Genomic DNA, 13,955 nt, shown 5'->3' with positions numbered 1-13,955 from the left:
CATGGCTCTCAGTGATTAGCTCACATTGATCTGACCAAATGGCTCTGAGACTCACCTAGCATTAAATGTGTTTGGAGACAAAGTGACAAAGTGTAAACGCCTGAATTGGGCTTCACACCAGCAGCCAATTTAATGCTCTGGAAATGACTTACAGTAAATGTTTTTGAGGGCCATGACCCGACATGACCGGACTAATCTATCCCGAGAGGCATTGCGTTTTCTTCTTTTGTTTGTAATGACCTACACGTCGCCTCGTGCCAGGCCTACTCAAAGTCACATTGTGCTAAGCAGGTTTTGTAGTGGACACTTTGGGAAAATCTGTGCTCGGAAATAAGGTAGCTCAAGAGAGCAGTAGCATTACGGTGATTTAGGCGGCTGCAGACAGTGGGGTGTATTTCATTGAGCCCATCTGGCCTGTTTGAAAGTGTTGCTGAGTCTAAGAGAGGCGGTCAGGCGGTGGAACAGAGAGGGAGATGGATTGGGTGATGGATGTAGGGGGAGGGGAGAAGATGAGAGTGCAGATTTGGGGGAGAAAGGAGCTCTTTTTTTCCGGCAGAGTTGAATCTCAGGCTTGGCTGCGGCACACTGCTGTGCCTGTTTTCATACCAAGCACTGGGCTCTGGCGTGAACCACCCAATGCCTCTGAACCCCACAACCCACCCTCTCCCTCTCTTCATCTTTCTCTCTCTGACGTTTTGGCTCACCCCTCTCTTCCCCCTCTTCATCTTTCTGACTCTCATTCACTACCTCCTTCCTTTGGCTCCCTCTTTTTTCGGGTTTTTCTTACCTTCGCTCTCTCTTTCTCCACCCCTGTCGGGCCTTTTCTCCAGCCTTTCCGGTTGTACAGAGGGGTGTGGGATAGGGCCTCCAGGTTTCCATAGTGATACTTTGTGTCCTGATGTCATTAGTATTGACGGTGTGCAGCTAGGCCAAGCTGTCCTGGCACGGGGGCTGTTTACTGTTTACCCCAAACTTAAACCATTCACTGTGAGATTCTATGTGGGTCTGTGTGTGTGTGTGTTTGTGTGTGTGACATCACAATTCAGTCCGTCTGATTGTTTCTTACATTACATTCAGATAACAATGAATGAATAAGCAACAGATAGTTTGTGATTGTCTGATGAAAAAGCTCTTAGTGTGAGGCAGCATGGTGCAGTTCCTGGAGCTGGATTAGCACCATGGGGAGAGGCTCGGCAAGGTGGAAATGGCTGTTTCACGAAGAAACATCCCCTCTGTCTGCTTCCTCACTGTATGATTACTGAAGCGTATCTGTAGAGCACAACTCCCAGCCTGACTCCTGGTCTCCCTCCTCGTTCTTCTGGCTGCTTCACTGGCTCGTCTGTCTGAGGACATGGGCGTCCCCTTAGCACCACTTTCTCTCAGAGAATGTATGTGCGCGCTTATCCGCTTGCTTGTGTGCCCACGCGCATGACCTCATGCGTCTGCGGTGAATACTCAAATCGCAGGGCTGCTGCCGCATCTCCACCTCTAGCAGACTGCTCAGCTCAGAGCTCTCCTGCAGGCCCTCAGCTGGCCTCTGTGTTGCCAGCGTAATTAGTTCTGCTCGGCATCTTAGGCCAAGGGGTGGACAAAATATGGATCCCATATTGATGCTGTCACATCACATGCAGGGAGAGCACATGTACAATGCTCACTCAGGACACATGCACAAAAATGAGCTTGTTTCTATGTACTTAAATGATCAGAATCAGAATCAGAATCAGAAACTGTTTATTGCCAAGTAACATATATTACAAGGAATTTGCAGTGGTCTGAGGGTGCTATTGTTCTGACAACAAACATGTAAAAATATAAAGGTAAAAAAAAGACTAAGATAAGATAAATAACAAACCAAATGAAGTGTCCAGTAGGGGGGGGGGGGGGGTGCGTTTATGTAACGCAGGGGGGACAGGGGTGGTGTATGTTAATATAACGTATAACTTGTGTTTGTGTTGGGGGGGGGGGCAAGTCTTATAAAGTCCTCTTTGCATCACCCGCTTGTGATCCTTCATGTTTGATATAATGGCTAAAGATGGTCTTGGATTGCGTAAAAAAAGCACTTCCTGCATTGATTGAAATGTGAACTGAGCTTTGTCCTGACACACACACGCACGCACACACACACACACACACACACACACACACACACACACACACACACGGAAATAGTTTATTTTTGGGGACATTACATTAGAGATCAACCAATAGCACATATTGTATTACTAATTATTATTTGTTTATCACAGATAAATCAGTACTGCTGTATATGTCTGATATGTAAAAAGGAATTGCAGCACTTCAGTGTTTTATAGGTTGCATTTTTTATTCTCTTTCATTTAAACATATTTTATTGTACTTCTGTGTGTGAATTATTTATTTGTTTTATTTATCTATTTGTGAGTCAACAGTAGAGATCTGACAGGAAATGAGGCTGGAGAGAAAGAAGGGGAAATACATGCAACAAGGGTTCCCATGGTTTGTTGTTATTGTTCCTTCTGTCCACACTGGCTGCAGAGAGATTCCTGTGTGTATACAGTGAATATGATCAGTGGTCAACTGGTTTGAAACCAAAACCTTGTTCCTAAATGTGATCTATGACTGACCATACACTCTCTCTTATACATGCACACACAATTATGAATACTGCTGTAAGTTTGCCAGGCTGATAACTAGCTCTTGGAAATCATGACTGGGTTAATGCATGTGTTTACTGAATCGTATGCAGTATGTTGATGGTATTGCCCAGGTTTAACCATGTAATATTCCCTTTTGCCAGATGGTGGTGCTCTAAGATCAGCTCTATCAATGCTGAAGGGAGGTTGCTCATGACAATAAGCTCAATTGCATTTACTCTATGTGCATGTTTTATGTACAATACCATATAAAGCATAGATAGATAGATAGATAGATAGATAGATAGACATTTGTATGCTTCATAATGTATGAGTATGAGAAGAAAGTAGATCCCATTAGATATTAAGACTTTATAATGCATATTATGTCATTGTTTCATATTACCTGTGTATCCTTTCACATTAGCAGAAGAGAGTGTTTTTGACAGACAGCCAGCGCGATAGACAGACAGATGGACGGACCACTTTTGTCTCCTCACACTCCGCTATGTCAGAAATGGCACGCCCCTGAGGCTGCTTTGCAACAGAAATCCCTCATGCCAGATCAATAAATTGAGCAATAAAAATGAAGCCCTGTTCAAATGAGAAACTGGCTGGGTGAGCCAATTGACATGTTTCTTTTAAAACAAGTGGCATGAATTTATCATCACAGTGGTAGGGCTTGATCTCACCTTAATCCCGTCTTCAAATGTGCGTGTGTGTGTGTGTGTGTCTAGTTGATAGAATAGTGTGGATGGACAGCTTGCCACCCTGTGGGCACTACGACTACAGTCTATCTGTGATCCACGCTGGCAGCTGCTCTGCCAAATGGGATTTTCCTGGAGATTACAGCCTCTAAGTGTGACACGCTTGCATGTGTTTGTCTTTGTTGTTGACGGAGTGCATGTGAGGGACTATTGTAATAAACTATTGTGTGTTAAAGTGTGTGTGTGGGGGTCTTGAGCCGAGGTGCATGTTCTCTACATGTTCTCTTGTCACATGGGACTGGTTGGAACATGACTGAACTCTCTCTGGCAAGCTGCAGCGAGAAAAGGGGGAGGGAACGTGTTCAGATGTGGGGTCAGGCTTTTTCCACACTGCTGCTGTTCTTATTAGCAACATTAGTCCTAAACCTTGTCTATCTTATGAATATAGTTGGAGCCTATGGAGGGTAAAGGACAGGGTGATTTTACTGCATGTCAAATGTTCAATGTTTAAGCTTTGTATTGGAAAGCCATATTGCTGTGTTTCTCATGCAGTGGACGAGGGCTGCAACTAACAATTATTAATGCACTGATTATATTTTTGAGTAACCAACTCGTCGTTAAGTCTATAAAATGTTGAAACGTGAAAAAGTGCCCATCACTTTTTATCTGAGACCAGGGAGACATCTTCAATTGTCTTGTTTTGTATAACGTCAACAGTCTAAAACTCAAATGTATCAATTTAACATCATTGCCGACTATGAAAACCAGTAAATATTCAAATTCAAGAAGCTGGAACCCATGAAATTTTGGCATTTTTAGCCAGCTAGAGAGAGGGATGGCTCGGTTCACCACTTTGGTCCATATATCTCAACAACTATTGGATGGATTGCCTTGAAATTTGGTTCAGATATTCATGGTGCCCAAACAATGAAGCCTACTGACTTTGTTGATGCCCTGGCTTTTCCTCTAGCGCCACCATGAGGTTCACATTTGTGGTTGGAATGTTTGCCATGAAATTTGGTACACTCATGTCCCGCTCAGAGTGAGATGTGATCACTTTAGTGATCCCTTAATTTTTCATCTTGCACTATCATCCTTTACTTTTGTTTATGCACACAGCAAAACTGAAGGCATTCCCTTCAGCCTCCGCTGTACTTTGTGTGTAGTGCAAATTAGCAAATATTAGCATGTTAACACACTAAACTAAGGTGGTGAACATGGTAAACATGATATCTGTAAAACATCAGCATGTTGGTAGTGTAATTGTTAGCATGCTAACGTTGGCATTTAGCTCATAGCACCACTATGTGTAAGTACAGCCTCACAGAGCAGTTAGAATGGACTATTAGTGTTGCTGCTTAAAAAAATGACTTAAACGATTAATCAATATTCAAAGTGGTTGCCAATAGATAATACATGTGGAGAAAAACATGTGGAGATTTTCTTCACTCTTCAGTTATATGACATGTAGCAACTAAAACACTAAATATTTAAAGGAAAAATTGATAAAATCCTTAAACTTACAACTGTGCTGTTTTGGACAGTAAATACTGGTATCTACAAACAAAGACAATGTCAAGTCTCACCAAGCATCAAATTTTAATTGATTGATGTGACTTTTGGAGTTGGTCCATTTACACTGATAGTGATATTTAATGAGGTATGACAATTTAGTTTGTTGTATTTGAATGTAGGGCTTATAGTCATACACTAGAAAACCTCCTGGGTGCTGTCATAATATGAGAGCAGTTTGTCCATTATTTCATTCAATTGTTCAATCATTCGTCTATGAAGAAGCTCCAGGATTGGTAACTAGATTGCACCATCATAACAAATTTTCTCTCTGACTTGTTAAAAGTAAAACTGAGCTGTGCTGTATTATAAAATACCAGACATGAATTCCATTTTCAGGGTGGATTTTCCCTTTAGCCTATTTCAGAGACATTTTCTGTTTGCCTCAGCGTCTGCTATGTGAAGAGCTCTCCACGGTCCTGAACATAAGCTGTGCATGGATCCCTGGTCATGTATGGGGAGGTGGCTTTGTAGCCAGTCACTAACCTGCTTAACCTACTTTCTACTTGCTGGCCTTTCATCTGTCCACAGAGAGGAAAGTGCTGTAGGATAAATATAGCATACTTAACAACACACACAGTGTCCGTCCAAGCCTTCCGAGCAATGCGTATGGCACCGTGCTTTGTTGTATCCTTACCCTTAATGCATCATTTCACTAATGAAATCCAGCCTCACTCCGAACATGAACTCCTCATGTTCGGCCCATTAACCCAACTGGTAGGAAACCAGTTGGGACGCGTTTGAACCTTTATTGAGATGAATATGACCAAAATAATGACATTTTAAGATCTTAATTGTCCAATTATGTTGACAGCTGTTGTGCTGCATTGCAATGCCAGTTCAATTGCAGTTTCCTAGCAACCAGAGAGGTACAATGCAATGATTTTCTGTTAAGTGGCATCATTCCCTCTCAGCGAGACTAGACTGTATATTCACAAAACAAATCTAAATCGCAATGTGTGCGTGCCTCTTCTCCTTTAGGCTCGTTTATGTCGACTTACTGCTTATAACATTGTAATGCAACAAAAAACAATTGCAAGTGTGTGTGTGTGTGTTTTGTGATAGGGTGCCTGCTTATGTAGACATCCATACGGTGTGCATGCGCATACCCTCGAGGTGGTAGAGCCTGTGAAATAGCTGCATTGCTGCAAGCAAAGTGTATCATCAAATTATATCATTTATCGTTACAGTTGATTAATTTTCATCCAAAATGCGCTGTCCTGAGCTAATCATTGTACATGCATTCTTTTCAATTAATTCATTATCAAGGGAGGTGGAGAGAGGGGGGAAGGTTGGGGGAGGGGAAAGGGGAGTCGGGGGGAAACAGAAAATCCAATCCTGCTGGTCTGAAGTCTCGGAGCAATGGAGCATTAGTCTCATCCTGATGTAATTGGAATGACACCAAGAGTAAAGCCGGCTGATTTGGGGACAGCCTCTAGGCTTGATTTAATGCCCTCTACCAAAACTATACATCCATCTTTTTATCTTTCTCTCCTTCCCTCTCCCAGGCCCTCTGTTCTCCTCCGTGTTCCTCCCCCACCCTGCCTTGTACTCCATTCACTCAGCAGCCACTGCCATGTATCTCCATCTGTACTCTATTAACAGAACAGTAGCTGCATTCGATGATATTTAAAGCCAGAAGGTTATAAACTACCAACAGAGCGTGTAATTTTCAGCATTTTACTTACTTCTTGTGGCATTTACACACTTGATTGGATGTGTTTTTACTCTCTCAGAGGTTATGTTTTAAAACTGAATAAATATCTCCAGAGAAGAGAGCAAAGAAAGGGCAGACTAAGCAGGTGTATCCAGGCCAGTGTGTTGCTGCTCAGTTCCCTGACAGATGGACTTCCAGGGCAATCCTATTACCCCCATGTGTTTAGCTGCTCTTAATGCCAGGGTGGGTTGCATGGCTAATGGAAGACAATGAATGTTTGAAGGGAGAATCTCATGCTACTGAATGATGATCATCCCGATTTGTTTAATAACATGGGGGAGATCTAAAACCAGTGAACAGGCAGTGAAAAGTATAACCATGACGTCTTTGTAGCTCAGCTACAGCTCGTCCCACTGAGGGACGTCATATCAAACCAGCTCAGCCACTAAGTAGGCTTTACTGTATATATTTCTTATAGTGGTTTCATTCTTGTCAAGCAAACATGAAGAAAGTGACTTTTTAAAAGTCCCATCATTGCCTTCAACCCTCTGGAATTGTGTTGAAATACCTTTACCTTGACCTGTCCCGAAAATAACAATAATATACGTCATGTCTGACTGAGACATTTAGTGACGAAAGACAGTCTCGTTATATGATTTTTGCATCAATGTGATGATACACCTTTATTGGTCAGGCACTTCATTCACTGGATTAGCCAAAAACCGATCCTCTTGTCTGGATATGTTATCCATAAACAGCACAGTCAGTACAGAAACGTTACTTTATCACAATATACACAATATAAGATCATATATGCTGTATTAGAAGATTTTCCCTGTATCCCCCCCACCTTGACTCATACCTGCAGACACTGTGAAAGTTGCTGCTTAATGACGTACTGTATGTGTTCATGGTCCATTCTGCTCTGGAGAACAACTGAAAATCATCCTTTCACACAAAAGCATTGATAGATTTTATTTCTTCATTCAACTCCTGATCATAGCTGCACTTACATACTTAAAATAGTATATCATTTTTTGTCATTTTATTCTAACATTCAGAGGAAATCAACATTTCCACATCGCAAAATGGATGAGTTTGGACAATTGTGGTGGCATATCTTGTTTTTGAAGATATTTGATACAATTTCACACTCTGATTTGCCCAAATCGTTTATTTCATTTATCTTCAAGGTATTACAGATATCATTTTGTAACTACTTTAAAGGAAATCAGTTTACAATTGAGTCGCTGTCGACCAGTTAATTGAGTTTATTGCACAATGATAAGTTTTCCACTTTTAGTTGTGCTATGATTTATACTTTATTCCACTCAAAATATGATTAATATGGGTCTTAAACAGATTTTGTATTGATTTATCTTAATCTCATATTTCTTGGATTAACTGGATGAAAGTAATCAATATTTTTCCCTTTTTAAACCAGACATGATCCAGTGGTCAATATACCATTGACTGCAATCTTGAGATATGAGGGAATTGCAGTGAAGGTGGAGTATAATTGTGCTGTGCAGCTGCTGTATAGTCAAATATCTATACTCATGTGTACATGTGTGTGCATGCGTGGTGTTTGGTATGCAGACAGTGTCTTTCCTGCCTGTAGCCCTACACCGGCCTCCCCAGGTCAAACAATTACCACACATCAAGGAAAGCAATTGGGCATGACTAAAATATCATTGCCATGTGATTGTGTCCCTATGTTTGGGCTGCTAGAGCCTAATTTAACCCACTTTGTCCATACGATCGAGGAGAATTGAGGACACGCTCTCCAATTCTGGTGGCCCCCCGAGCATTTCCTGCAAGTCTGACGCGCAGCAGCTGGGCTGTAGACGCGCTGTCACTGGTCTCTCGCCCAGCGGAATGAGAGATGGGGTGTAATGAGCGAGAGAAGTGAGGTTGCAGAGGAGAACAAGTAGCTGGAGGTGGAGGAGGGTTAAATGAGCCACGGGGTGCAGAAACTTGAGGCCTTTTGAGTAAAAGCTCAGAGAAGAAGAGCTTCTTACGTCACGTGACTGCATCAGTTGAACTGGTTTCCAGTCAGGGCTGTTGCTCTGAGATGCTTCCCGCTGGCCTAGGAGCCAGTGTGGCACGCATGAGAGCGGGAGAGAAGTAGAAGGGGGAGGTAAAGAGAGAGAAGATTGGCATATATGCACAGGGATTGGGACAGCGGCAGGGAGGGAGACGGTGGGTGTTATTAGAGAGGCAGCATTGATCCCAGGCTCTGGCTCCGAGCGGCATTCTCCACTTATTCCTTCATTATACAGTCAAATATCTCTGTGCCTTTAACTGCTACCCCATGCCCTTCATCTGTCTGTCTCTCTGCCTCATAATTCCCCCCCTCACCTCCCCAACAAAATCTGACAAACCTGGACCTCTCATCCGCACAGCTTCATTCTACTAAATCCATTGTTTCACTGATTCCATTTCAATTCCATTTGGGTCTTGCCGCTCAGCTGTAACTTAGCCAAAGTCTTTTGTGGAAAAGGAACGCTGTGTGTTTCTTTTGTCCTCGTAGACCCTGTTTAAATATTGATAGAGATGGGAAGCACCGCTGACTGCTCAGTCAGATCTGAGAGGGTCAAGGATGGCGGAGTTTCTGTGCAGATTTCATTAGGGGAGCAGAGGACTGTAAATATGGAAGCATGTGAATCACAGGCCCACGCAGCCTTCATTATCCCCCTGCATGGCTAACGCCCTGTAATGTATTCCAATGGAGATGGAGGTTGGAGGGTGATGGGGTGTAAAATAGCATGTGTAGGAAGGTCCTGTATTTTCTGCTATGAGCAGCCTGCCACTCTCACAGCCAGATCCCCATTAGTAGAGGAGCAGGGGATTGGATGTGCAAATGGTCCCGTGGATTAGAGAGCTAATGCATTTAGGAGAGGGGGCTCCACAATCTCTTTATTGCTGTGTGTGTGTGTGTGTGTGTGTGTAGAGGCTCGTGCAGGGGAGATACCCAGTCCCTTTGTGGAGCCTGAGAGATTTAGGGTAAAGTGAGTAGATAAGGGCAGGGATGCAAGGAGGCTCGTTGTGTGTGGTGTTATTAAACTCAGCATGGAAATGAGATCTTTCCAGAGAGAGGTGCAGACGGCGGCCCTACTAATCTAATTAATCAGCGTCTGGGATTTTTCATTTTCTTCTGCCCTCTTTTCTGGCCCTCTTTGTTGCTCTCCCCCTCTCCAGCCTTTGCTCCCTTCCCTCTCTCCATATCTCTCTCCTCGGTGTCCCTCTCTGTCCTGGTTTCTCGGGATCTAAAATTCACGTTCTCTCAAGTGTTTGGACAGAAATATGTCCTGTCATGCGCTCCCTATAACACATCTTATAAAGCCTCTGTTGTCTTCTCCCGGCATGAATAGCTGCTGTTAGTTAGGGGACCGGGTCTAGATGCAGAAAGAAAAGCACAGGAAGTATATAGGGTCACTGCCCAATCTGCTGTGGAAATGTATAGATGCCTCTGCAGCAGGATGGTGATGCAGGATCTACCAGGCTTAAGAGGCAACCTGCTACCAGGCCATAAGGCAGCTGTCAGCTTTACACGCACACGAACCTTCTTGGTGGTCATCCTGCTGTGCAGATGCTCTGCAGAATTTAAACTCCATCTCTCTGGTGGTGGTAGTGGTGGTTCGAGTGAGCGTCACATTGGCTGTTTGAGGTTTTTAAAGAGCCAGCCGCCAGGCAGCATGGGAGGGGCCCTCCTTTGCTGAAGCGCAGCAGCAGCAGCGGCAGCAGCACAGTGGGTGACTACAGTACAGCTCTCTCTGCGCTATCTGGCACAGTGAGTCAGCTGAGCTGCCGGGCGAATGAATGAATGAGAGAGAGAGACAGAGGAGACCCTGCAGGATCTGGATACAGAAAGGCGAAGGTGCTATGCTCTGGGGATGCGCGCAGTCGAGAGTCTGACACGGAAATGCCGAAGTGATCGGAGCAAGCTTGTTGACGCATAATCCCGCCCGCCCCGCTGGCACTGGGAGGGCGCAAATCTAACCTGCCTAAACTCAAATCCTCCAAAAGAGATTTAGGCTACGGAGTGCGCTGCTGCCGCCGCTGCGGGTTTAGACGCCTTCAAGAAGACGTGACATTTCTTTCATTTTTCTGACCAGTCCTGCAGGCGATCAAGAGTGTATTTTGATATTTCTGGGAGAAACACACGCCTGGGTGAGTTATCTGAAGCAGAGGACCTAATGCGCGATCATAATTAGAGTATTTAAATCCACTGCTGGAATCGGCGCTGTCACTGCGTCGCTGGAGCGGTGGGCGGTTGGATGCGTGCTGAGGTGTGGACAGGACCTGCCCGTACTTCTTCTTCATCATTATCATCATCACCATCCGCCTCCTCCTCATCACAGGTATTTGATCGTGATTTGTGTTGATTACACCGGAGATCTGGAGCCATGACAGGCCCCCCGCTGGTCCCACAGCCCGCCTGCTGACGGTACCGGGCAGGATGGGAAGCAGGTCTGCCGCTTTCAGGATCCCGAATCAGCCGATTTATCAATGGAGGAAGAGAGTGACACCCGGAAAATCAACAACAGCTTCCTTCGCGACCACAACTATGCAACCGAAGGTATTTAAACCGATGATGTTGGGAAAAAAAAGACTCCCTTTAAGCCTTTTTAGTAACCCGAGGCTGTAGCTAGAGGAATGCTCATATCACAGCAAAAATAAATCACTGCATAGGAATATTAAAGGAAGCAGAAAATATCACAGCAAACAGGTCTGGGTGATAAATATTAGGTTATGTAGAGATGCTGTTTGAACACCATGAACGAAATTAACCACTTTATACACACTGTGAGCTGCTATCAGTATGTTGTAGGAATATTCTGCTCATTTGCCACAAGCATGGAGCTTGTAGGTGAGGTCAGTAGCAGGAGATGATGAGGTGGCCTCCCATCAGAGTCTGCTATTTTAGGATGACCATCCTGACCAAAGGGAATCAGGGCTTTAATCTGTGTGGACTGCGAGCACCAGTGGAATAAAGCCTCCTGTGCAGCTGCTTCAGTGTCTGGAGTCTGTGGTGAACAATGTGATGCAGTTAAAAAATTATGAATTAATGATGGAAAAATATATATATTTTCCTCATTCTGTGTTTGCTTGTTGAAATAATCAGACAGAGACAGAGAAGGTGCCCTCATTTCAAGAAGCAGTGCATTGAAATATGGATCTTTCTCTCTCTCATACACACACACACACACACACACACACACAGAGGGCATTTTTTACTGTACATGCTCGTAACTGGAGCTTTGAACAATAGCTGTTTTCTGCAGCCCAAATGCTGCTCCTGCACGTGTGTGTGTGTTTCCTCCTCATTGACCACACATCAGCCTCTCGATTATCAGCCTGTTAACTGTTTGATGCCTAATAGTTCCCTCATGTTCCACCAATCAGCTCCACCTGTCCTCCGCAAGCTGCTTAGATCATTGATCAACATAAAACATTGATTTACAGGTAAAAAGATACCATTAATCTCATTACCACCCCCCGGCACCCCCATTTACTGATTATGCAGATCGGTTATGGACATTAACTGGTGCACTGAGATCCGTAAGATAATAAAAACCACTGAGGGCTTTTCATTGCAGCAGTTTGAACTGATCAAGTCAGTAAAAAACAGACTAAACATAATGTCTGTAATGCTATAATGTGCATTGCCTCTAAATTTCAATCAATGTGCATATGTGGATGTCTGTTGTCTTGTCTTTTTCAAATAATTGAAGTATTGTATTGGCCTTTGGAATAAGTACAGTTGGTGGTCTTTATTGTTCAGTTTAGGGCGCTGTTTATTTGCAGTGTAGTCAGTTTGGATAATAGTCTCTGCGGCACTGGGGCAGCCTTTAGGTCTTTCACACATTTCACCGCCCACTTACCGTGAGGTTTGAAAATAGAAAATCTCACAGAAAAGAAGCATATTTAAATGCGAAATACAATCCAGCATCCAATACTTGAACAACCAAATAGCACGTCTCCACGAATGATCTGCATGATTTGATAAGGTCAGAGCCACCCTGCTCTTCCATTTGTGCCATCAGCTCAGGTTACTGGTGCCACTGCAGGTTGGAGGAGAGACAAAAAGTCAAGGCTCAGAAGGCAGAGAGTCTCATTCTCACACTTTCTCCAGCTGCTTCTTCCCTCAACGTGTTTTTTTTTTCATTTAAATATGGGAGAACATCATCATTTGCTGCGCTCCTGCACTTACAGATGATTCCCTGTCACTGCCAAACACACAGTCGCTGGTTCAGAGCAAGAGGAAGTGAAGTGGGGGTGGGAGTGGGTGTGATGGATATCTTTGTTTGATGTGTGCACTGAGATGAAAAACAGTTGGGGATCTTCCTCTTCCAGCTTCTCCCTGTCTCTCCGTCTCTCACTCTTTCACTCTGTGTCGTTCATTTGATCAGGGGAAAGTGGATGAGACTCACGCAGGGGGTAAAATGTGTCTCCTGAATGCGAAGGACTGTCTGGTCTGTGGCCCATCTGTGCTTTTCAAACCAGGAACGTCTACTTTTGTTATTTTTTAGTGCTGTAATTTATGACTGATCGTCACACCTCATATATCATGAATGTGTGTGTGTGTGTGTGTGTGTGTCCCTTCACTTTCTCCTTGTCTCCTAAGTGGTGTGAAGTCAGTCTGCAGCCAAAGATCATACGGGCCGGCGTCTGGGTCTATCGCCGGTCCTCATAAATTCACCAAAGTACACATGTTCCATCAGGCCCAGTCCGTACAGACCACACACACACACACACACACACACACACAGTCATGCATACACAGGTCCCTGGTAGGGATTTCCCTCAGGCCATGCTTGCCCACAGCAGCAGGACACTTTAATGATGTCACATTTTAATGATGTCACTCGCGCTGACCTTTGCCTCGCACCAATCCCACGCCTCGGTGGGCCTGGGGGCGGTTACATTGACTCAGTGTGTGCGGGTAGAGCTGTGCTGGGTCATCCACAGTGTATGAAATTTCAAAGTCTTCTGAAGCTGAGAGCAAAGTTTCCAGAGGCATCATTGTTGTCTAGATGAAAGAAAATTACATTACAGTCTGATTTGCATTCACCAGCCGCCTGCGGATGACACATTGCTAATGGTGATAGGATGGATGGTTTGTGTCTCACTGCAGCTGTGTGTGTCAGTGTGTGTGTGTCAGTATATGTTGAGTCAATGGGCTGTTACGCTCCTACAACATGGGTCTCAGTTAATTTTCATAATCTGCACCTTGGATGTTTCTATAATAGGTGAAATTGTCAAATAGCAGAACACCACTGCGGGAGTAAACATGTAAAATGCTCCCTCGCTGTGAGGCAGGACCTAACCTAATGTCTGCTTTGGTATTGATTTCTGGTCCTTTGCAATTTAGCCACCGGAACAATGACCTAAAGATCTATT

General features: G+C 44.1%; 1 protein-coding gene across 3 annotated transcripts in view; it reads left to right on the top strand.

Moving 5' to 3' along the window:
* The window catches only part of ppp2r2ba (protein phosphatase 2, regulatory subunit B, beta a), a 37,831-nt gene that overhangs the window by 9,867 nt on the left and 14,009 nt on the right, over nt 1-13,955 (top strand). The window contains exon 1 of one of the 3 annotated variants that reach the window (XM_070912803.1): nt 11,061-11,130. The exons of 1 other annotated variant lie outside the window; for it this stretch is intronic. In XM_070912803.1, coding sequence (XP_070768904.1) covers nt 11,061-11,130 — 70 coding nt within the window. Of the gene's footprint in view, nt 1-11,060; nt 11,131-12,876; nt 12,887-13,955 lie in introns of those variants that run through there. One more of the 3 variants, XM_070912804.1, reaches the window with a different exon arrangement.

Source organism: Enoplosus armatus, chromosome 10 (genome assembly GCF_043641665.1).
Source record: "Enoplosus armatus isolate fEnoArm2 chromosome 10, fEnoArm2.hap1, whole genome shotgun sequence".
Taxonomy (NCBI): domain Eukaryota; kingdom Metazoa; phylum Chordata; class Actinopteri; order Centrarchiformes; family Enoplosidae; genus Enoplosus; species Enoplosus armatus.
This window is presented reverse-complemented; position numbering and strand designations above follow the sequence as displayed.